Source organism: Myotis yumanensis, unplaced genomic scaffold, assembly GCF_028538775.1.
Source record: "Myotis yumanensis isolate MYYU_CA2020_CCGP unplaced genomic scaffold, mMyoYum1.0.hap1 SCAF_2, whole genome shotgun sequence".
In the NCBI taxonomy this organism is placed as follows: Eukaryota; Metazoa; Chordata; class Mammalia; order Chiroptera; family Vespertilionidae; genus Myotis; species Myotis yumanensis.
In genome coordinates, this window is record NW_027223753.1 from 149,824,855 (window position 1) to 149,850,287 (window position 25,433).

Here is a 25,433-nt window from a genome sequence, read left to right on the forward strand (position 1 = left end):
GTTTATTTAGGGAATTGGCGCCAAGCCCAGAGGCATAGGTAAGCCAGTACTCTGAAACCTGGCTCTCCAATGACCTCTGGGTGATAGATTAATGATATAGGGGGGAAATTATTAGTCAAGGTGGCTAAGGGAGTTGGGGTCCTGGGCTCTACTGATTCCTCAGAGCCAAAGCAAAGGGAGGAGATGATCATTGCATCAGGTCCCGAGGTTGCATGGCGTCGTCCTGTCTGATTTCATGAGGATGTGGTTGGTAGTGGTAGGGTTGTTCCGCCCTCATGGGCCTGGGGCTAAAACATAACTGAGGTCAAGATGTTATCTTGAGTTTAGCAGAAACTCTGCTCTCACAGTTGACAGACCTGAGGCTTTCTTCTTAAAACAGAAGTCTGATGCTAACCAGAACCTAACGTCCTAAGGGCTTAATGATTGAAGAGTGGACGTGCAGTAGGTGCACAGGTAGAAGGATCTGGTTGAAAGGAGGCAAGTGCGCCATAGCAATATTAGGTCGGACAAGGCTCACTTGAATGAAGGAGAAAATGATATTGGAGAAATGAAGTTCCTGTGCAGTTATAATTACACTCCCAACTATAAGGCCGGATGGTGTGGTCAGAGTTCTACCAGCATATAACTACATTTAGTTATGAGTTTGGCCAGTAATAACTTCAGAACTAGCATGTAGAGCCTTTAATGTAAAGACGCTGTGAGAGTTCAGAAAGTTATGGCCTACGATGACAGACAGTTTTACATTAAATCCCTGCTGCCATGTGTGCTGTTTGGAAGTTGGACTAACAGTGGCAGTTAAACAGGGTTTTATTTCTAAAGAAGACCCACAGGACCCAACATGACAATGGTTATAAATCTGCAGCTTATTGCAGGAAAAGGAAACAATAAGCAACACCATTAAAGTAAAGATATGCATGACATGTACATTTGCAACAAGGGGTCCAGTGCTGTCGTCGGGCATGGGCTCCTTTGTCCTCCCTCTGTAAAGGGGGCCTGTGGAAGGGGGAACCACTGTATGGCACAGAGCACCTCGGAGTTTCAGCTGAGGTCATTTTATAGTTTCCTGATCACTTAGGCATATTCCTGCTGTGTGTCCAGATTCCACAGCAGAGCCCTCAAATTCCCCTGGGCCCTGGTTACAATCCAAACAATCCTCTTAATCAGTGGTTCTCAACCTTCTGGCCCTTTAAATACAGTTCCTCCTGTTGTGACCCAACCATAAAATTATTTTCGTTGCTACTGCATAACTGTAATGTTGCTACTGTTATGAATCGTCATGTAAATATCTGATATGCAGGATGGTCTTAGGCGACCCCTGTGAAAGGGTCGTTCAACCGCCAACAGGGGTCTCGACCCGCAGGTTGAGAACCGCTGCTCTTAATTCATTTCACATCTCGACCATGGACCAATGCCATGCAGCAGCCTCAGCAAACAGTTCCAGTTAATTCTGGGCCTGCTGGAACACACCCTCACTGCCCAGATACTGCCATTGGACACCTTTAAACTCTCCTTTACCGTAAACCAAACTGTCTCCCGCCAGGCCTTGGCATCACGGTATGGCTCATGCCAGCAATGAGTGACTAATCTTGCTCTTATTCGTCTTGTAGAAATATACATTACAAATGAAGAGAGAAAAGACAAAAGTGGATTTTTGAACATAAAGTCTGTTTTCACAAGGGTGTATGGCAATGAACCAGCCCAATCAAACAACCTGACCATCTGGTGTGTGGCTCAGACTCCAGTGCCTGGAAATAAAGTGTCGAATATCTCATCTGAAAAGATCACTTTTTCCTTGGGTGAGTAGTCTGTTAATCAGGTCAACAAGGGGTGGCCAAGACTGCCATAAGTTCAGAGCATTTCTAATTGGAGCAAATAGAATACTCATTATTTCCATGATATTTTAATCTAGCTATACAACTCAAAATTACTAAATTTCAAAGTAGCAAACATTTTTTGACAAATGGGTCCCTACTGAAAAAGTATTCTTTAAATAAAAAGCTGACTCAAGAATGTTTTCAAGAATTTCAGGTGAATACAGAACATTTTCTTTGCAAATTCTATTAATAATAACTCTTAACTAACTGACATTAACACTACTATATTAATGATCAAGAGAGATGATCATTTAGCATTTTTTAAAAATCCAAAAATTCCTTCTGGATTGCTAAAAACATTCAAGTACATATAGCACAATGGCTAAACCATGTATAAGATATAAATACTTTAAGGACAGGGACTGTATCTTGCTTTAGTACCCCTGATTTGAAGCAGAGTCTGGCACAAAGAAGATTTTTATGACAAAATTGATATGTAGGATCATTCTACATATTTCAACATTTGACTAGATAAAATAATGAAGATTTTACCACATAAAAGAGATGAACACATGTTTCGACAAACACTGTGACAACAGATTACTTATAAAAATAGAAATTTGTAATGACAACCATCAAATATGCATATATAATAATAAAGTAATGCCTATAAAACTTAAATAGATTTGCAAGTCATTAATAAACTCTGAAGGACTATTAACATCTTTACCACCTTCCTATTTTCAGAAGTATGGTCGTCTATAACATACTCATGAAAAACAGAATAATTGATGAGGAAAAGAGTTTCCCTTTGATTCAGTCTGCATATTGGGTCCTTCCCAGTCCTGTTACAAATGCAGGCGGTTGGTTCCTGGGATCCTTAACCAGCAAAGGTATATGGATAGCTCAGTGCAAGTTCATTCCCCACTATTCAGAAACAAGTGCCTATTTTATACTGGGACAGTAGCACCATCCCCATCCCGCTTATAACTCTCTCTCTCTCTCTCTCCCCATATAATATTTATATATATATATATCCATATATAGCCTTATTCAACTTTGCCTAATTCTTTCAAAAATAAATACACCTTCTTTGCTGAAGGCTGGGTATAATTGGGGTTCAGTCTTGGAACATTAAAGGTAACTGGTTCTTGCCGAAACCGGTTTGGCTCAGTGGATAGAGCGTCGGCCTGCGGACTAAAAGGTCCCGGGTTCGATTCCGGTCAAGGGCATGTACCTGGGTTGCGGGCACATCCCTAGTGGGAGATGTGCAGGAGGCAGCTGGTCGATGTTTCTCTCTCATCGATGTTTCTAACTCTCTATCTCTCTCCCTTCCTCTCTGTAAAAAAATCAATAAAATATATTTAAAAAAAAAAAATAAAGGTAACTGGTTCTCACATAGTTTTACCAATAGCTTTTGCAGAACCTAACAGCATGAACTAGAGACCAAACAACCTCAAATTCCAAACAGAACCTTATTTCTGTCATAGACATATGTTTAAAAATAACAATATTTTGTGATGTTAAAACTGTGCTTGTGTTTTTGTTCAAAGACTATTTTTTAGAGCAGTTTCAGTTTCACAGCAAAAAAAGAGAGGTACAGAGATTTACTGTATACACCAGTGATGGTGAACCTATGACACGCGTGTCAGAGGTGACACGCGAACTCATTTTTTTGGTTGATTTTTCTTTGTTAAATGGCATTTAAATATGTAAAATAAATATCAAAAATATAAGTCTTTGTTTTACTATGGTTGCAAATATCAAAAAATTTCTATATGTGACACGGCACCAGAGTTAAGTTAGGGTTTTTCAAAATGCTGACACTCCGAGCTCAAAAGGTTTACCATCACTGGTATACACCCCCACCCCCACCCCCGCACACACATGCATTTTCTCCCGCATTATCAATATCACATACCAGAATATGCATTTGGTACAATTGGGAAATCTACATTGACACATCATAATTATCCAAAGTCCATAGCTTATTTTAGGGTTCATTCTTGGTGCTGTGCATTTGGACAAATGTATAATAATGTGTACCTATCATTATAGTATCATATACAATCATTTCACTGCCCTAAAAATCCTCTGTGCTTCACCTATTCATCCCTGTTCTCCCACACCCAACCAACCCTGGCAAATACTGAGCTTTTTTTTTACTATTTCTATAGATTTTCTTTTTTGGAATGTTATATTAAAATCATACAGTATGTAGCCATTTCAGATTGCCTTCTTTCATTTAGTAATATGCATTTAGGTTTCCTCCATGTCTTTTCATGGCTTGATAGCTCAATTTTTTATGTTAGCACTGAATACTATTTCATTGTATGCTTGTACCACATTCATCTACTGAAGGACATCTTGTTGGCCTCCAACTTTTGGCAACTATGCATAAAGCTACCATAAACATTCATATGCAGATTTATATGCCATCATGAGTTTTAGATTACTTTACTATATACCAAAAAACACAATTGCTGGATTGTATGGTAAAAGTACGTTTAGTTTTGTAAGAAACCACCAAACTGTCTTCTAAAGTAGTTGTATCCTTTTGCATTCCCACCAGCAATGAATAAGAGTTTCTGTTGCTCCCCATCCTCATCTGTGTTTGGTGTCAGTGTTCTAGATTTTGGTCATTCTGTAGAGATATTTCATTTTTTTAATTTCCATTTCTCTGGTGACATGCGATATGAAGCACCTTTTCATATGCTTATTTGACATCTGTATATCTTCCTTGGTTCAGTTGCAAAAGTTTGGCCCATTTTTTAATCAAATAGTTTGTTTTCTTAATGTTGAGCTTTAAGAGTTCTTTGTATATGTTTTGCATAACAGTCCTTTATCAGATGTGCTCTTGCAAATATTTTCCTCCCAGTCTGTAGTGTATCTTCTCATTTTCTTGAAGTATATTTATTTTTAAGATTAGAAAATAATGAATACTTTTTTTGTTATTCCTCGCCCGAGGATATTTTTCCATTGACTTTAATGAGAGTGAATGAGAGAGGGAAAGACAGAGAGAATCATCGATGTAAGAGAAACACATCGATTAATTGCCTCTTGCATGCCAGGGAGGAGCCTGCAACCGAGGTACATACCCTTGACCAGAATTAAACCCAGGATGCTTTGTTCCACAGGCTGGTGCTCTATCCACTGAGCCAAACCGGCTAGGGCAAAAGTAATGAATATTTCAAGGTAATAAGGAAGAGCATTCATTCTGATACACAAAGCACATGATAATTCCAATATTATAGAAGAGCCTTGGATCTAATATAATTTTAGGATCTGAGCAGATGGTTATTTTTAAAATTTTATGAGTTTTTATCCTTTGTGGTAAAATATGAAAGACAATAAATCTTGAAGAGTCCAGTTTCCCCAAATTATAGCTTGTATTCTGGTCACAATCTTACATACATCTTTGTGAATGATGTAGAAGATGCAGTTGAGACTCCATAAAATAATGTCATCATTCCATCATATTTTTCTATTTGTTATCATCCTTAAACACTCCCAAACATGCTTTCTCTGCCTGTGGTGGTACTACCAGATGCCATATAAACACTGGAGTTAACTTCTCATGATTTGTCCAAGAGTCATTGCCATTTCAAGCTATTGTTGTTGACAGATAGTAAGATGAAAACACAGAAGAAAAATCTGTTGTCTCTGAGTGCTAAAGCAGAGAAATTCTGGAACCATCACAGAGCAGAAAAGAGATTAGTGAGAGGAGAGCAGTTTTTGCAGCCTTTTATTCCCAGAGAAGAGTAACAATGTTAGAAGGCTGCAAGATAACAAGGTCTGAGGTGCTCTCTTCCCACCTACCCCAGTCTCCCAGGAAGTTCAAATGCTCAGTGATTCTTACCATAGAAAACTCAGAAAGGGAATGGGTCAGGGTCGGGGTGATTGGCAGCTCATCAAGCAGTTATTTGAGTACCAGAGCCTGTAGACTCCTGTAATTCAACAGTATATTTTTTAAAAAAATACTTTTCCAAAAATACCCTCTCCTGCTGGCCTAGCCTATTGGTATGTGTACTGTTGTAGCAATGCGGAGCCCATTTGGGGCATACACAAAGTGTGTTTTGTTTTGCTGAGTGTGAATACCCCCTGGGGAGGGTAATATCCTGGCTGTCACCAGCCTTGGCTGAGATTTGTTTATTAAATGGATTTCCAACTGTAACTGTTAAGGTCAAGACCTTTGGGATTAGAAAGAGAGTTAAGGATTAATGAGTCCCCGTGAGTGTGTGTGAGTGTGCATGTGTTTTGGAGATGTAAAGAGAGTATTAAAACGGGATACATCAATAATGGGAGGAGAGAACCATTGAATATTGAGATGGATGTGCCAGACAAATACTTCCTGTTATGTCCCTCATACAATAAAGGATCTTAATGTAAATACAAATCACCCAAGGATCTTGTTAAAATGCAGACTCTGATTCAGTAAATCAAGCGGGTGGGCCTGGCGATTCTGCATTTCCATTAAGTTCCTAAGAGAAGTCAGGAACCACATTTTGAGAAGCATGGGCCTACCATGTTCTGGAGTGCACTTCTAGGTGGAATAGCTGAGGGGGGTTCAAGCTCTAAGGAAGCCCTAAAACTGACCCAGCTGCTCTACTCTATGGGCCAGACACATGGTCATTGCTGCCCACTGCTGGTCCTGAGGGCCCTGACAGGCCTGCTGCGGAGTGGACACACCCGGAAACAAAGTGAGTTGCTTTTGGCCAGTAGCTCAACCCCTGACAACATGATGGTCTGAAAACTGGCTGACATGTGCTTGCTAAATTCTGCATTTGAGTTTCAGAAAATAATTTTTTCCCTGTTAGGCTTTAGCCGCTCCTTTTTATACCCCCTGACTTTTGTTTTGGCCGAGGAAGAGTTTCGACTTTGCAGGCCAATCTGAAACCAGAAGGATATTTTTTGGCCTCAAGTTTCATGTTGAAAGCTCTGCATCGCTTTTGTCAGACGGGGAGGAGTTCCTGGGAGACTGGGGTAGGTGGGGAAGGGAGCATCTCAAACACTTTTATCTTGCAGCCTACCAACACTGTTACTCTTATTAAAGGCAACAAAAACTGCTCTCCTCTTACTCTCTATTCTGCTCTGTAATATTCCCAGAATTTCTCTGCTTTAGCACTCAGAGACAACAGATTTTTCTTATATGGATACTACATAAACAGATGGGCATGGCTGTGTTCCAATAAACTCTGTTTGCAAACATAGGCAATGAGTGGGATTTGACATGTGAGCCACAGTGTGGCAACCTCTGTGCTAAGCAATCCACACAGAAAAACACCTCCGCATCACATTTCCAGGTGTGTGCTCTGACTGATGAAGGTTATTCCTTTGGAAGATAAGGCTCATGATGCACCCGTAGTCAGCTCTGTACTTAAAGCTGGTCTTCTTCCTTCCAATGTTCAGAGGGAATTTGTAGGCACTGAATCATCATCCACTTGCATGAAATACAAAAATACAAAATGAGGAACAAAATAATTACTTCTCTGGAAGGGCGTTCCCAATAAGTAATAAGGCCTTTGCAGGGAAAACTCTGAACACATCACAAAGCTCCTTAGGCTTCTTTAAGTTTGAGGAAGTGCACCCCAGGAGGTTTGGGGTGAGAAAGTGTTAGAAACAGCATGCACAAAGATCAAGCACTCAGAGAGAGCATATCGTGTTTAGGAAACGGGGCTGAGCTACCACCTGCTGGATGGAGAATGTGATCTGAGAGAGAGGTAAAAGATGACAGGCAGCATCAGGAAATGAAGTCGGGGATGTGATAGGGGTCAACTCATGATCAAATGTGCACATCATGCTAAGTGGTCCATCTTGTTTGGGATGGCATGCGGAGAAGAAGATGGTCATTCTACTAACCTATTCATATACTCTCCATATAACTACCCTCTCCCACCTCCGCAGAGATTAATAACAAGGAATCATGTGTGTGATAGCAAATCAGAGCCAGCTGTTAGTGCCACCTACAGCCAATAGCAGAAACAACATTACCACCAATAAAAATAAAACATAGATGCATCTAGATGACAATAAGAAATTCCTCCCAATATGCTGTGGTTTCAAGTGACATAATTTTAAAAATATATACTTTTCCCTTAAATTAAATTACAGAATAGAACCAAAGGTATAATTTGTAATCAAATATCCAAATAATTGACATCAGATATGTGGCACTATACCCAGTGGCATTTTATCTAGAAAATCACAAAGTCGCTTAGCCTCGAATTCACTTACCCATATGTAACCCACATATTCTTAAAGTCAGTAGATCCTTTTGGCATTTGTAAATTGTTTTGTATTGTTAATAGGAATATTTTACAGTAAAATAATGGAGGCTTTAAGGAATTGACATGGATATGTAATAAGTCAAATGACATATTCCAGCCTCTCTTTCATTAAACCCCCTCCCACACACAGAGAGAAAAGTGTAGCCAAATAAAAATTTTATGACAAAAATAGGCATTTTAGAAAAAGCATAATCATACCATCAATCTTAAGTTCATTGGTGTTATATCCAGTCTGATAGTTGTATCATTGTTTCTATGCTTGCTGATAAAACAATTTTTGTGGGTTTATGGATTTGTGAACTGTGTGGTTACTTTTTAAATACTTCAGATATTAGCTGCTATGATTGCTTTACTAGGTCTTGGTTAAACGTCACTTTCTCCAGAAAGCTTTCCTTGACCTCCCGATCTTGGTCGGTGCCCCTCCTTTGCCTCCCCCTGGCCCCCTTCTCTTCGACTCTCGCAGCATCAACACAGTGCCTGGCTCCCCACCTATCCTCTAGGCTGTATGCTTTTTAAAGACAGCCCCAGGCCTCTGTTATTTGCCATTTTGTACCACTGCCTTGCCTGTTAAAAGGCCTCAATAATGATTTGTTACATGAATAAACAAAGTTGGGGCGGGGGAGACTAAGTCAATACTTTATCTTTCTATTATAGTACTTTTATTCATGATAAATTTCTGCTTTGTCCTTTCAGGCTCAGTAAACCCTCCGACAGATCCTGCACTAGGTATTACAGAATCTACCCTTGGCACCCAACCTTCTCCAGCCAATAACGTATCTCCCACAGGTAAGAATATTTTCACACTGTTTTGATTTCCATGTCCTATTAATCCTTTAAGGAAGCATACTGATAAAGAAAGAAAATTTCAAAACATTTGTATCATTCATGAGCTTTTCTAATCTATGATATTTCAGATAAACATATAAGTACTATTCTCGAGGTTTCCAAGAGTTAGCACAACTTCCAAAGTCCTTCACTTAAAGTCCTAGGAAAACCAGGGTGAATAAATATTCAGTGAGAAATTAAATTTTGTATTATATTATTAAGTAGGTTAATAAATTGACAGCCCTCCTCCGTCTAAGTGGGATGTTGAAGAAATTGGTTCTAAACAGAGATTCTGTGGACCAGAGGTAGGTAGATAAAATTTTAAATTTAAATTTGTCCTGGTTCAAATTAATTTTGACCAAGTTGATTAGTTAGGACTATGAATTCAGCCTCACAGGGACATTGTTAATAATGGAGATCAGGCTGGGTTACTGTTTCTACAGCAAAGAAATAACACTGACTTTCCGAAGTTGGCAAACAAATTATAGATTTCTATGTTCATGTCCTTTGTATTTAACAAAGAACTGTGGTGACTATCTCTAATACAAAAATCGATATATTCCATGAAGAGTAGAAGTAAAGTTTTTGTTCTTATTTAATTCAAACTATTAATTTTAGCTCAAAATGAGAACTGAAAATGGAATGAAACAAAAGCGGTCAGTAGGGATGAACAATTCCTGCCTGTAGCCTTTGGCAGATAGCTTGCAGCCACTGTCACAGGTTGATACCTCTCAGAAAATAAAGAGCGAGGCAGAGTGAGCACTACCTGCAAATCAGAAAGTTTACATTCATGTGATTTTTTTTCTAGTTTTTAAGGTTTTGTTATTTTCCTTTTAAAGTTTCTTTTTCTTTCACTTCTAATTCATCATTCAGAAATAAACCATTATAGATTTTGATATGCTTCATTTAACAAATAATAGCATATTCAAAATAATACTTTAAATCTGTACGGTACTCTGTGGGTGTCTATTGCTTCATAACGAATCACCCCAAAATTTAGCAACTTATAAAACACTAGAGGCCCAGTGGATGAAATTTGTGCACGGGGGGGGGGGGGTCCCTCAGCCTGGCCTGCAACCTCTCGCAATCTGGGACCGATGGCTCCTAACCACTTGCCTGCCTGCCTGCCTGATCACCTGCTTGCCTGATTGCCCCTAACTGCCTCTGCCTGCCTGCCTGACCACCCCTAACTGCCTCTGCCTGCCTGCCTGATCGCCCCTAACCACTGGCCTGCCTGCCTGATCACCCCTAACCACTCGCCTGCCTGCCTCATCACCCCTAACCACTCTGCCTGCCTGCCTGATAGCCCCTAACTGCTCACCTGCCTGCCTGATTGCCCCTAATCACCTCTGCCTAGGCCCCCGCCACAGTGGATTTGTCTGGAAGAAGAGGAGAATTAGGCTCCACTTGTTGAAGGGACTGTATCAAAGAATTTGTGAACAAATTAAGACCACCGTGTTCAGTCACTTAGAAAATGTTTGCACATAAAATACAATGTGGTGTGATCTTTATTATGATAGCCAGACAGAACAAGTGTTATCATTCCCATTTTCCAGATGGGGACACTAAGATGCTGGGAGCATAAATGGTCACATGACTAGTAAGTGGCCAAGTTAATATTCATACCAATGTATTCTGATGCTAAATCTAGTTCTCACCACATTAGATATCATGTTTTCTCCAACTAGTCTAAACACTTCATGAAAACAGGGAGCATATTTGTTTTACATCCTAGCATAAGTCTAGCACAGAGTAGGCCAGTAAAAAATACTAGTTGAATAGATGAATGAATAAAAGAATTAATGAGAATAATGTACCTTCATTATGTAGCTATCATTAATAGATTCTATATTATTTTAAAACATGATCACTTGTTCCTGCCTTCTAAAAAGTTGCAGTGTACTTGGATAGAGATGACATGCATACATGGAAATGATAACTCAAAATCATAAAGTGAGAGATGTTGCATCTTATAGGATTAAAATGCACAAGGTGAGATACAGACCAGTAAGTCTTAGGCTTTGAGCAAAGAAAGATCCCCATGAGTTTATGGACCCAGATGTTACCTCAGAGAGATGAAATAAGCTGATTCTTGAAATGTGTGTTGTATTGATTTGACTCAGTTGAGAGCTTGATAAACATTCTAAACAAAGAGAACAAACTGAGCAGTGGTTCATTGGCAAAAATGTTTGTGAGAATTTGAGAAAATGTTTGGAGCTAAGCTTGGGTCTGAGAGTGGGACTGTGTAGCAGAGAAGCACCGATGAATATTGGAAAATGCAGAATAAAGAGAGCCTTAAACCTCAGCCTTAGGATCCCAAATAATCTCCCTTAAGAAGTAGGTCAGGGACCCCATTAAACATTTTTAGAAAGGAAATGACATAATTCCTTTATTACATATTGATTGAGCATTTGGTGTGCACCAGATGCTCTTCTAGGTGCTGGAAATACAACCGTGAACAAAAGAGAGAGAAAAGGGTGCTCTCGTGACAGTTACATTCTTCCAATTGAGAGCAGAAATGAATGTCTTCTAGCTGAGTTTCTTATGAGGTTAGTTGATGCATGCTGTCACATGTTTCCATCCGACCAAGCACTATTATTTCTGTGAAGAAAGTCAAGGAAAGGGAAAGGACGGTATTACCCTTAAGTCTACTGTTTACTGCAGCTCTAGTATTTGAGAAGGAAGGAGAGCACAAATAAATATATTTGTTAGAAAACAGAAAAATACTACCTGTCTTCTGTCACACTATAATGATATAGTTGGGAAATTTCTGAAGATTTAAAGATCTCCTTAAAATAAGATCCTGCTATGTTGGACTGTTTTATTATTTATTTATTTATTTATTTATTTATTTATTTATTTAATTTTTCCTTTTAAGGTTCAAGTGTGCATTTTTATGATACAAAATCTATAGGTGCCTGTTGGTAAATGTTTCCTTCCACATCCCGCGTGGATCAGGGTTCAGGACCTGGAAGCGGAGCGCACACAAATGAAAGAGAAAATACACGAGATAATTTGGAAATATTGGGGGACCAGGCGAGTAAGTCCAACTCAGGAGGAAGGACTTCCCCTGGTGCTCAGGACTCATCAAGCTTTTATTGATCTGGGATACACCCATAGCATAGCCCAGCCGTGGGCAAACTAAGGCCCGCGGGCTGGATCCGGCCAGTTTGAAATGAATAAAACTAAAAAAAAAAAAAGACCGTACCCTTTTATGTAATGATGTTTACTTTGAATTTATATTAGTTCACACAAACACTCCATCCATGCTTTTGTTCCGGCCCTCCAGTCCAGTTTAAGAACCCATTCTGGCCCTCGAGTCAAAAAGTTTGCCCACCCTGGCATAGCCCTTAGGCAGGTGACCCCTGGCAACAGGCAGACTAGCCCATCAACAAGGATTTACTTAATAATAAATGGGGAAGTTGCTTCAGCTACCACTGTCTGGACAAACAGAGGTGGCGCCTAGCTCTGACCTTTGCTAGGGCTTCAAAGGCACCCAGCCTTGCGGGGGAGGGGGGGGGGGGCGTTCTCTGTCTTACACTTATCAGCTAGTGAAGACAATAAATGGTTTCCCACAGGTGCCCTGACCAGAAATTAAACCAGTTACCTTTTGGTGCATGGGATGATGCTCAGTCAGCTGAGCCATACCAGCCAGGGCAGGACTGTTTTAGATCCTTGGTTCTCACCAGTGTAATTTTGTCCTCCAACCCCCCAGGGACATTTGGTAGTGTGGGGACATTTTTGATGACCACAGTGGGAAGGGGGGAGGGTGTTACTAGCATCTAATATGGAGAGGCCACGGGTGCTGTTAAATAGTGTACATTTTGTAGGACAGGACAACTTCTACAACAAAGATTATCTGGTCCAAACATCAACAGTGCTGAGGCTGAGTAACCCTGTTTTAAATTAGGCTCTGATTTAAGAGTCATTTATTTGTTTGTTTGTTTGTTTTGCTTTACAAAATTTCAACCTCTGTCAAGATAGTAACAATAGATTATTTGGAACAATTCTCAGTCTGGTTTTTATGTCCAAAAAACCCCCACATGTTAAATCAATGGCTGAGTATATCTAAATAAAATTTATTTTCTTAGAATAATCTCTAAATTACAACTGGAAACCCAAAGTTTGTCTTAGCAAGCTGTAGGGTAATGAGGACTGGCTGCCCCAAAAGCTGGTAGGATTCACCCTCCTATGTTCCTTTAAGAAAAGAAGTGAGCGAGATGGAACATGTCCTGGGAACCAACTTCAAAGGCTATGGTTTCATTTCAGATTCTAAGATGTAATGAACTACATAGTTCAATCATAATTATGAAGCTACATATTTTGCTGCAAACATCCAATTCGTATTTTCCCCTCAATGAAAGGATATTTTTTTAAACAAATGTTGACAAAAATGAAAAGAATATTCTTTAACTAGAGGAGACTGTGTACCTCATAACAAACTTCAAGAGCCACCCAGGGAAACAGTTCAATTCAGCCTGAACTAATTGGTGTTTGCTGAGTCCCGGCTGCATTTTCTGTCCTCAGAAAAGGAAAAGACGTGAGGCTGCCAGATGAAACATGCTCGAATGCAGCAATCAGACACAGCTGACAAATCCAGGGTGGGACAATACTGGCATAAATCAGGGGTTTCTCCTGCCCCAGGATCGCCTGCCCTGTGCCTTCTACAGATTATTTATTCAACAACAATTAAACATTGAGTGACTGCAGCGTGCCAGGCATTTCTGAGGCGCTGGGATATGGTGATAGACAAGACAGGCAGGGCCCAGTTACACTGAGCTTATGCTCTAGCAGGACCTACTGCCTAGCCTTCCATTTCACTGCCCACCAGGCCCCAGACCCTCTTCATTTTATGCCTGTGAAGAATCCTTTAACCTGATGATATTGATTTTAATATTAATCCCTTTGTAAAAATTTAGCTGGTTCCCACAGTGTGGATATTTCTACTCTTGGACACCTTGAGTAACCATCAGCCAGGTCTCTAGGTGAACACACCTGATCCTTGGCAAGCGGGCGATCAGATACTGAGGGTACAGACTGAAAGAAGCAGCTGCCCAGGGGGTGCAACAAAACCACTAATTTATGAGCAAATATGTCAGAAAGGGTTGGGGGTTAAGTGGAAACTATGTCGTTGGATAAGGTGAGTCAAATACAAATCACAGGGGAAGCAGACCAGATCAGTTGTATGCCTACATATTGGGTTCTAAAGCTAAGAGGGGTTCCCAGAGTGTCTGTAAGGCAGTGAGAAGACTCTGGTGTGTTGTGACAGCAACTTCTGACATCTTCCCTGGTCACGTCATGCCTGCCTTGGAGTGTCCAGATGCCTCCGTTGCTGGCTGATAGCTTCTGCCACTGTCAAAAGTAGCCAGGCACTGAAAAGTAAGGAAAATAAGTGAGTGCTGAGGGTGAGGGGACTGGAATCAGGGAGGTCTGCACAGGGAAGTCTGGAAGGAGATATGGCCCCAAATCGAAGAGAGATGAGAGACAGATATTCAGACAATAGTTTTGATAAATAAAATAAGGTGAATTCAGGATGTAAGAAGACAAGCGCGATGCGTGCTGGCAGTGCTTGTTGGGGTGGGAGTGGCTAGAAGGTTGCTCAGCTGAGGTGGAACTAGATGAGGGTGAGCTTAAGTTAATAAACTATGGACTTGGGCTGTGATCTTAATATCACCAAACAGTCACTGTGGCTTTTTGAATATGTGAATAATGTGAGTTAAACAAAAGCTGATGTGTATGGTAAGTAGTAGCAGCAAGAACAGGGAGCAGGAAGACCAAGTGATGTAGATTTTAAACACTTAAAGGGATGATGGTTTGAACTAGAATGGGCATATGTAGAAATGGAGAGTACTGCAATAGGAGGCTCAGCAGGGCTGTCTGCCTGAATATGGGGGGGGGGGGGGAGGGGATAAAAGATTTTTAGAAGACTATCACACAAAGGCCTTCCAATTCTTGTCTTAGTAATTACCGAAAGTGTTCTACCAACTGACATGATTGTATTAATAGTACCAAGCAATAATATTAACAGTATTTGTTAATATTTGAGTGATTCTAATGGGTCTGATACCATTCTAAAGTAGTAAATGTATTACTTCTTTTAATATTCTTAACGACATTAATATAGGTACTACAATTATCCCCATTTTACAGATAAAGATATTGAGGCACAGAGGTTAAATTACCTAGTCATTCCAAAAGTGGAAATACCAGGATGGAACCCAGACAGTCAGACTTCAGAGACTGATCCTATAGTCTCTGAGAGTACATGATGGATGCTCAATAAATTCCTTTAGACACTGAACAAATCCCTTCTGGTGTGAAGCTGGTAGAGCTGCTATGAAAAGGTCAACATGACAGCTGTGCCTCTATTAATCTTTCCTTTCTCTGGACCAGTGTTTTCTGGGAGTGAGTTTAACTTCCTCAATTGGAAATAAATCAGAGAAAAAGACCCTCCTATTTGCGTTACCCCTGCTCTTCCCAACATTATTGCAATTCTTATTGCCCAGAGATATGTGCAAATTCTATACAAAACTTCAATGCTCTCCCTTGAATTCCAAGAAATACTTGTCATTATACCCTTCTCATCACATTTCAACTGGGGCACATGTTACAGGTTGTTAAAGAATTTCTCTTTTTTTCCAGATTTGTCACCCTAAGTCAAGGGTAGACTTCTGGATGACTGGTTTACTTTGGATATTTGTTTATTTAGTTTTCCCCACTCAGAGTACGATGCCTCTGAGGAAAAGCTATGGACAACCTATTTTTTCAGTTTATTTTATAATTGTCCATAAATGTATCACATGATGTATGATGCACTCTGTCCTGCTTTATATCCTCTTCCATCAAGAGAATCATGCAGCCCAGCCAGTGTAACACAGTGGTTGATCGTTGATCAGGGCACATTCCCAGATTTCAGGAATAATCCCCAGTGTGGGACATGCAAGAGGCAGCTGATCAATGATTCTCTCTCATCACTGATGTTTCTATCTCCCTCTCCCTTCTTCTCTGAAATCAATAAATATCTATATACCAGGGGCCTGATGCATGAAATTCATGCAAGGGGCTTGGTCTTCGCAGCTGTGATGGCTTGCCTCGACCCGAGGCAACTGTGGCAGCTGCTGCTTAGTCTGGAAGATATAAAAGGCTAATATGCTATAGATATAAAAGGCTAAAATACTAAGTGTTCACTGGTTGCTATGATGCACACTGACCACCAGAGGGCAGATGCTCAACACAGGAGTTGCCAAGCTGCGGTCACTTGGCAGCAGCGGTTCTCCAGTGACACACCCTGAAACCAGAGAGGAGGGAGCCTGATTCCTCGTGGGGCCGTGTGATTCCACCTTCACTATGGGTTATGTTGTTGCTGGGGCACTGTTGGCCCCAAATCTGGTTTACTGCACACTTGCATTTGTGTTCCACACCTTGTATGACAGCAACTTTGTAGAGTGCCCTGTCACACACTGGGACCCCTTGGGGATGTCGGAGAGCCAGTTTCAGCCAGATCCCCGCAAGCCAGGCTGAGGGACCCCACCTGCCAGAGGGACCCCGCTCACTCCACAGACGCCAGGGAGGGACCTTGGCTCCAGTGCGTCTGGCCCATCTCGCCCAGTCCCGCCCCATTGGCCACCTTCTAATTAATTTCCTTTCAATGTACATGAATTGTGTACCAGGTCACTAATCCTATATAATAAAGAAGTAATATGCAAATTGACCATCATACCCTTGCACAAGATGGCCACTCCATATGGTCAAAGATGCCCCCCCATGTGGTCAAAGATGGCTGCCCCCATGTGGTCACAAGATGGCCACCACAAGATGGCTGGCAGATGTGGGTGATCAGGCCAGCAGGGGAAGGCAGTTGTGGGGGACTAGGCCTGCAGGGGAGGGCAGTTGGGGGCAATCAGGCTGGCAGGGGAGTGGTTAGGGGGTGATCAGGCTGGCAGGCAGAAACGGTTAGGGGCAATCAGGCAGGCAGGCGAGTGGTTGGCAGCCTGCAGTCCCAGATTGTGAGAGGGATGTGGGCTCGGGCCCAGAGGGATGTGGGGTCGGGCCTAAACTGGCAGTTGGACATCCCCTGAGGGGTCCCAGATTGGAGAGAGTGCAGGCTGGCTGAGGGATATATATATATATATATATATATATATATATATATATGTATATATATATATATTGCAAACCTTTTGTAGACCAGTATTTCAGCAACACACATTGCCATTAGTCATTCAGAAGCATGTTTCCCTAAACACCCTGCCTCCAATGTGTAGACAGGGTCTTGTGCAGAGATTAGAATCTCATGCTATACATCTGCTTTATGCTGGCCTGAATGTCAACATCCACCTTATCCTGATATCAGGGGTTGATGAGGCTGATGAGGGGTTGATGACCCAAGTGTGATTAGATGTAGTTGTTAGTCTATACTCTTTTAAGTGCAATTCTCCAGTTAATGGTGGTATAGGTTTAAAGGCTTTTTGTGCTGCAGGTGAAGTAATCGATGTAGGTGTTGTAATTGATGGAGTACAATTAAACATTTGTTGAGAAGATTAGGTGACTCGCCAATTGATGATATGTTGATGGAGTTGAAGGTGAAGTGAAAATATTACTATTTGAGAAAGTAAGTTACATTTTCAAGTTCAATTTTACATAGGAATAATGTGAAGTCCTGGATAATTGAGTTTGACTAATCAGATCACTCAAGCAGTAATGGCCTGAATGTATAAATAACTTTTACCTTTGCAGTTAGTTAATAAATAAGCTGGCCTGGCTAGGTTAGCAAAAACTAATTTTCTTTTTTCCATCATTCCTTGACCAAATGAGTTCTACTGAATAATTCTTCCTTGCCTAAAAAAGACATTTCAGGCCAACTTCTTTGCTTTTTTTTTTTTTTTTTTGGTGATTTTTACATAATAAATGTTGTCTGGTCCCTTTCAGTCACAAGACCAGACCCCTATCAATAATTAAAAAGTCTTGTCAAATATAATGTCAAAACTTGCAAAGGTTAATTCAGTCCAGAACTTCTCTCCCTCCTCTCTTCCCAAGCCTGGGTCTGTCAGCTGTGGAAGCCTGGGACAGGAGGGTGTGTGCTTTATGTCAGTCGAGGTGGAGGAGAGATGCAGGAGGTGTCTTTGTGATTTCCTGGCTTCTTCCTCTCCTCCACTCCTAGCTATTGGCTTGAACCCACTTTGGGGGATCATAAAGTAGAGAAAAAGGGAGAGAGGTAGGTAGGGAAAGACCTTTGTCATGCTGTCTGTGATCTGATTTAGGTGCCTTCTGGATGGGGAGAATAAAAATCGTCATCTTGAACTCATGGGGCACTTTCCATATTTCTCAGAAATCTGGGACTGGCCTGTGGCTGCTGTCCCTTTGATACAGGTCATACCTCTCCTCCATTTTCTGCTTCTTCCCCTCCTGCAGCCCTTGAGTTTCTGGAAGTCTACCTCATTTGGGGGCTTCTTTGTTCCTCTGAGGTATTCTCCCAGGGTGGGAATTTTTTGCATGGACTTCAGTTTTGTCTGGGGAAATAGGTACCTTGGTATCCTATTTAGGAAAAGCGCTCCTTTCCCTCAGCATGGTCATATCTCTCTTCTCTATGCCCATTTAGCACTGCTAGCCAAGCACTGGCTCCCAACATAGCCTTTTCAACCGAGTCAGGCATTGGTCCCCTTTGTCCCATCCTCCAGGGCACACAGGCCAGGAGCTCTGAGGAGGCATCACATTTCCTAATTTCTCACTATACTACCAACCTACCAAGTCATAGTAATGAAAACAGTGTGGTGCTGGCATAAAAACAGGTACATAGATGTCCAGCCAGTATGGCTCAGTGATTGAGCATCAACCCATGAACCAAGAGGTCACTGGTTCAATTCCTATTCAGGGCACATGCCCATATGGTGGCTCCATCCCCAGGAGGGGTGTGCAGGAGGCAGCCAATTGATGTTTTTCTCTCATCAATGTTTCTATATCTCTATATCTCTCCCTTCTTCTCTCTCTAAAAATATATTTTTAAAAAACAGACACATAGACCAATAGAATAGAATGAATAGAAAGGTCAGAAGTCAACCTTAGCATATTTGGTCAACTACTTTTCAACATGGGTGCCAAGAATACACAACAGGAAATGATAGTCTCTTCAATAAATGGTTCTTGGAAAACTGGATATTGACATGCAAAAGAATGAAATTGCACTCTTATCTTACAGCATACACACACATAAACACTCCAAACACTGCTGCTAGTCACCGCCTGCAGGGCCTGTTCGCCCCACCGATTGCCCTGCCATCGCCTGGCTCCCAGGTGCTGAGGGAGCAGGGGCGTGGCCCCGCCCCATGCTGCCCCAGCTGGTCACAACCTGTGGAGGCCCAATCGCCCCACAGATTGCCCCACTGTTGCCTGGCTCCCAGGTGCTGAGGGAGCCCAGTTGCGGCCCCACCCCTGCCACCTCTGCAAGTCGTCCTGCGATCAGATTGGCAGGGCATTGGGCCCCTGCCCAGCTCCCTCAGTGCCTGGGAGCTTGGCGGTGGTGGGGTGATTGTATCAACGGGGCCATCAGCCCCTGCCTGGCAATCAGTGGCTTGCACTGGCCTTGGCCTGTCACCGCCCACTCACCTGCTTCATCATCTCGCCCTGGTCCTGCTCTCATCGGGGCCCACTGGGGCCTGCAGCACCTCCACTGCCACCTGCTGCCAGTGCAGCATTGCAAGTGCCCACCATGTTCTGCGCCACCACCTGGTGGTCAGCACATGTCAGAGCAAGTGGTAGAACTCCAGCAGAACTCCCTGTGGAGGGGACAATTTGCATATTAGGCCTTTATTATGTAGGATTTCCCCCAGTTAACCCACCATATATTTTCCTGTCTCTCCTCTAGCAGTGAAAGGAACGGTTACTGGAAAGATGGCTGTAGTCTGGATTAAGAGATTTGCTTCTGCTTCGATGTCGTGAGGACCCAAGTAAAATTAGCTCTCATAGAACATATTTCTGTTTTCTCTATTCCACTCAGAACTGACTAGAGATGTCTTTTGACTTAATAGAATTACTAATGATAATATTAAGGGGTAATGTTTAATTTCAGTGAGAAATTTTTTAAGAGTAGAAATGGAAACTGTAAGGTTTTAAGGTCTCTTACCTAACTTCATGGTAGTTTATGAAATAATATAAACAAGATATTTTGTACAAAGGGTTTTCTCCTAAACCACTCTCCTGAAAACAACTTATTATAATGTAATAAGATTTGCTAATAAGATTTAAAACACTAAACAGTCAAACTGGAGAATAAATAAGCAACCAGCAAACAACTCTCTTCCATTGGATTTGACACATTACTTGTATACATACTAAGTTATAATATAGAACCAACTATTAAATGTTGAAGAGACTTTGCTGTGTTGTGAAGAATAAAATTAACTTTGATACTTAAATATGTGACCAATATGAATTTATTTTTACCTATTTCAGTATTTATTGCTAGTCTCTTTATTATCATTCCATCACTGAAGGTTTTATTTTGATTGCAGTATTTATTTATTTATTTAGGTAACTTTTTTCAAGAAAAGTATTTTTTGAGTTCTTGTTTATATGAGAATGTTACTGTGTTTACTTTCTTTTTATAAATTGTTAACATTTTAAATTTATATTAATTTTAAGTCTTTACCTCATCACTATTTTCTTCTATAATATCTTCAGATTTTGATTCTGAAACTCATCTTCAGTTGCACTTTTTAAAATCTTATCTATGTTCTCCATCTTCCATGGTAGTAATCAATAATTTTCATCTTAATCAATGAGTCCTTTAAAGATTTGGCTAGGAGTAACACAAAGTACAATTTTTAAAAAATTCTCTAGTTGATGTCAGGAGATAGATATGTTCTCTTATAATTACAGAGGTTCCTGGTCAGGCTTTAAGAAGGAATTTCGTTTAAAAACAATAAAAAACTGAGGAATAAGCAGTGTTGCTACCACCAGTGTACCCTAGTTAGATCACTGTCCTACTGAGGCCATGGGTATGAATGGAGACATGTTATACCCCACAATATCACACAGAACAAGCACTCCTTGAAGATTTGTTAAGGCCCACCAGGAATGGACAGGTACACACATTGCTATTACTAAACCACACATGTGAGATTGCCATCAGGGCCTTTGACTTGCTGTGGCCTGCAAACTACCACCACCCCCCTCTCTTGCCCCAATTCTTCCGATACTTTTTCAGGGAAGCATTTCTGGAACTCTGAATCAGCCCTCCCTCTTTCATGTGTTCTCATATTTGGATTGATTTTCTGGTTGATGTCCATATCCTCCATGAACTTAAACTCCAGGGGAAATGATCACCCACCCAGTGCAAAGCACAATGCTTGGAAGATAGAGTCTCCCAAATGCTGGTTGAATAAATGAAAGAATGTTTGCAGTGAGTCATAAGAGATAACAATGTGGATATTGTTAGAGGTCAGCTCATATAAGGCCAAAGGGCCTTGCCCGGCTGTTGTGACATAGTAGTTGAACATCGACCCATGAACCAGGAGGTCATGGTTTGATTGCCAGTCTTAGTACATGCCTGGGTTACGGCTTGATCCCCAGTAGGGGGTGTGCAGGAGACAGCCCATTGATGATTCTTCATACCATTGATGTTTCTATCTCCCTCGCCCTCTCCCTTCCTCTCTCCAAAATCAATAAAAACGTTAAAAAAAAAAAAAGGCCATGGTCCTTAACCTTAAATCATGGTGTACAGCCAAGGGGAGTGAGTGAGATTTAATTTATCTAGGAAACTAGATAGTTCTCTAAGTGACGTCAGCTCTGTCCTCTATATGATGAACAAGGTCTCATAGTAAAGGGAGCCCTCTTTCAATAACCTGTGCAACCTGGTTCAGAGCCTCAGGACAAGACCCAAACAAAATTCAGCTGGAAACCAGAAAGACTGAAATGACCTTTGGCTTTCTCAGGATAGTGATGGGGTGTCATTGACCCTTTTGTTCCTAGCAGCTTATTGGCAATATTCAGCCTTCAGCAAACTCCACAGGCCTGCTTGTTAGAGGAAGCATAGAGCAGCAATGATATCTAAGCCAGGCAAGAGATACAGTGACATGAAGATCAAGGTAGCATGCACATGTTCCTCCTCCCACGTGGTCCACAAACAACACGTTACATGGAGCTGAATAAGTTCTCCTTTTATAGCAAACCCGCAGTAAGCAAGGATTTTTGTCACATGATTTTCTGACCTCAAGAAAAGATCATTTAATCAGTCAGTTTAATACAAATGAAATTCCCAGTCAAGTTATCATACTTCATCAGGGTTACAATGATTCTGCCAGAATTAAATCATATGGAACTATTCAGTGCCACTCAGTATGGACAATTGAACTTCCTAGGGAAAATGTCAGTTGCTTTTAAGTAAGAGGTATTTTAAAAGGTTGCTGGCAATTGCTTAGTAGCCTGAGATGTCTAGGTAATAGTAGTGTAGCTTACAAATAAATGCCATGTTCTCTGATGATTTCCTAGTTCTTTTTCTTTGTCTTTATTATCACCACTAGAGGTCCAGTACACGAGATTCGTGCACTGGGTGTTGGGCGGGGGGGGGGGGGGGGGGGGGGGGGGTCCTCAGCTCAGCCTATGCCCTCTCGCAGTCCAGGAGCCCTCAAGGGATGTCTGACTGATGGGCAATTGGACATCCTTAGAGCTTCTGTGGAGGCAGGAGAGGCTCCTGCCACCACTGCTGCACTCGCCAGCCATGAGCCTAGCTTCTGGGCTTCTGGCTGAGTGGTGGTCCCCCTGTGGGAGCGCACTGACCACAAGGGAGCAGCTCCTGCGTTGAGTGTCTGCCCCCTGGTGGTCAGTGCACGACATAGCGACTGGTCATTCCACAGTTCAGTCAATTTGCATATTAACCTTTTATTATATAGGATTGGTACTGCATCACCCCTGTTAAAACAATTTCTTTTTGTTTTCACTTACTAAGTCAGTGAATTCTTTGGAGGTCAGTTCTCAGGGTAAGAGAGAGGAAGGAGGAGAGGGAGGAAGAATGAATGAATGATGCTGGCCCATGGGAGGGGAGATAAGTGACTGTAGACTCTCAGTGAAAGCCTCACATAAGGAATGAGGTCCCAGAGTAAAGATCATTTTCATTATCCTTCTGAAAATTGTTCAGAACATGAATAGAGTCTTATTTGTCCCCTCCCCTTTCCCTTCCCCTTTTCATTCTTTCTTCCTCTATTAATTAGGAGGAGCACATCATATCTTAATAAGTATCTAATGATTATTTATGGCTAGTCATTGCTTTCTTCTATGCATTTTTTTACTTCCCTTTGCTCCCAAAATGACATAACTTAAAAAGTACATAACAATACAAAATTTTAAAAATAGGTAGCTGAAGAAATTGCTACAGAGGGACAAAGATAAAGCTGTCTCAGTGACCGAAATAAAATTTAAATTAACTCTGTGATCTATAGGTTCATAAAACTATAACCAAGGAGAAGCATAGCTGCTCTTTATATAGACTCTGCTGGGCCCTCCTCTTTGATGAGTCGGGGAGTCAGCGAGCTAGAAGTTACAATTACTACACAAGAATCTGAACTACTGATGGCTCAGTGAATTGAAAGAGGAGATGTAGGTAACTGCTAGTAGAAATTACTTCCCCATCATAGAGCTAATGCCCCTGAAAGCTGCCACTCTCTTCACCCCTGCCAATTACCCAGTTATGATGCAGTCTTTTGGGATGTAGTTCTTGACTCGGGTCAGCCTGGGGAAGGAGAGATTAGTTACCTTGAATGGACCTCCTAGAAAGAACAAGGGAAATGGGCAATTGTAAAACTCATCAGGAGATTCAAGTCTCCTGTTGGTAGGACATGCTTGTATTTTCAACACCTGAACTAAACTGTGGATGCCCTAGTTTGTAGCTTCTAATATTACATTTCAACACTTAACCTCATGTGAGGCACTTTTCTAAGAACTTGATAGGAATGACTCTCAACCTTTATGATCACCCTACTGGAGAAGTATTATTTTACACGTGAGGAATTGGAGGAGGAGAGAAAAAAAAGCAATAGACTTTCCCAAGATCATACATCTAACTTAGAACTAAGCCAGGACTCAACCCAGAGAGTCTTGCTCTGGAATTCAAGCTTTTAATACATAATTTGCAATGCTTTTGCAAGCCTTCAAGTGCTTTGCAAATCTGTCTCCTAGACTCTGTATACAGGTTGATGGGCCTGATGCAGTGGCTTTCTAGCAGTTGAGAGCTATATGGAAATTGTCTTCTTGGCAGTGTTGGACATCACTGACCCAGCAACTGGCACATGGTGTTCGCTAACAAATACTTGCTAAATTGTACTGACTTGCCCGGCTTCTGGACACCTCAGTCACCTTGGCTTCTCTCTCACCACATACTCTCTTCCTGCCTCTCTGGACCCTCCTTTTCAATCTTCTCTTCTTCTGCCAGTCCCTTATACGAAAGGAGTCTTCATTGTTCCCTATTAGACCCATTTTCCTCCCTGGACCCTCCCTCCCTGGTACTCACAGCTATTTCAATTATTATCTACAGGCTGGTGTCTCACAAACATCTATTTGCATCTCAGTTTCACAGTTAAGATTCAAACTCACATGGTCAGACTTCTGCTGGAATTTAATGTCTCATATGCACTCAAAATAAATGTGTCCAAAATTTAATTTGTCTTCGTGTCTCTGGCCACTTCCAAAACTGCTTCTTCTCTGTTTATTTCCTCAGTTAATATTAGCGTGAGCCAAAAAGCTGCCCAAGACAGAAATCTTGGATTTATTTTGACTTCTCTCTCTTCTTTACTTCCTATGTCCAATCGTTAACCATGCTCTGTTGAGCCTTCACTGTATAGTTCAGGTTACCACTGACTTACCCTTAAGGTTAGAGCATCTTGTACATTCCAGTTGAATATCAATTCTTCCATGGGCCTTTGGAATATAGCTTCTTCTTAAATTTCCATCCTTATCTCTTTTTAAAAATAATAATTATTATTATTTATTTACAGAGAAAGAGAGAGAGAGAGAGAGAGAGAGAGACATCACATTGATGTGAGAGAGAAATATTGATTGATTGCCTCTTGCACTCACCCTGACCGGGGGTCAAAACCCACAACCTAGGTATGTGCCCCAACAGGGAATTAAACTGGACAACCCTCAACCAACTGAGCCACACCTGCCAGGGCTCCATCTGCATCTCTTTACTGTGCACAAAGTATCTTCAACATATTCAACTGGCTTCAGTCCTCTCCTACTTTTCTGTTCACACTGCATGGAATATTTTTCTCCTTGCTTCTCCTCTTTTTTCCCCTAACTCCCAGCTTTTCTTAACGAATATCTGTCATCCTGCAGGCTAGTTGCTACGTTACTACTTCCAGAAAGCCTTCCTGAGCTCCCACTTCTGTTGTTATGTTTTCCTTGTCGGAATCCCATGGTTCATCGCATTTTCTCCACGGCAGATAGCGCTATCACCTTGAACTGCAATTGAGATTTTACTGTTTGCAAGGGAAGGGAAGCAAACTGCAGTAACAAC

The 25,433-nt window shown here is 41.4% G+C and overlaps 1 protein-coding gene across 4 annotated transcripts in view; it reads left to right on the forward strand.

Moving 5' to 3' along the window:
• CD96 (CD96 molecule) overlaps positions 1-25,433 on the forward strand; it is a 90,241-nt gene that overhangs the window by 45,213 nt on the left and 19,595 nt on the right. Inside the window, exons 7-10 of one of the 4 annotated variants that reach the window (XM_070403545.1) lie at positions 1,608-1,796; positions 8,795-8,887; positions 10,483-10,526; positions 11,805-11,825. In XM_070403545.1, coding sequence (XP_070259646.1) covers positions 1,608-1,796; positions 8,795-8,887; positions 10,483-10,511 — 311 coding nt within the window. In that variant the 3' untranslated portion in view covers positions 10,512-10,526; positions 11,805-11,825. Of the gene's footprint in view, positions 1-1,607; positions 1,797-8,794; positions 8,888-10,482; positions 10,527-11,804; positions 12,282-25,433 lie in introns of those variants that run through there. The other 3 variants (XM_070403543.1, XM_070403544.1, XM_070403542.1) reach the window with 3 other exon arrangements.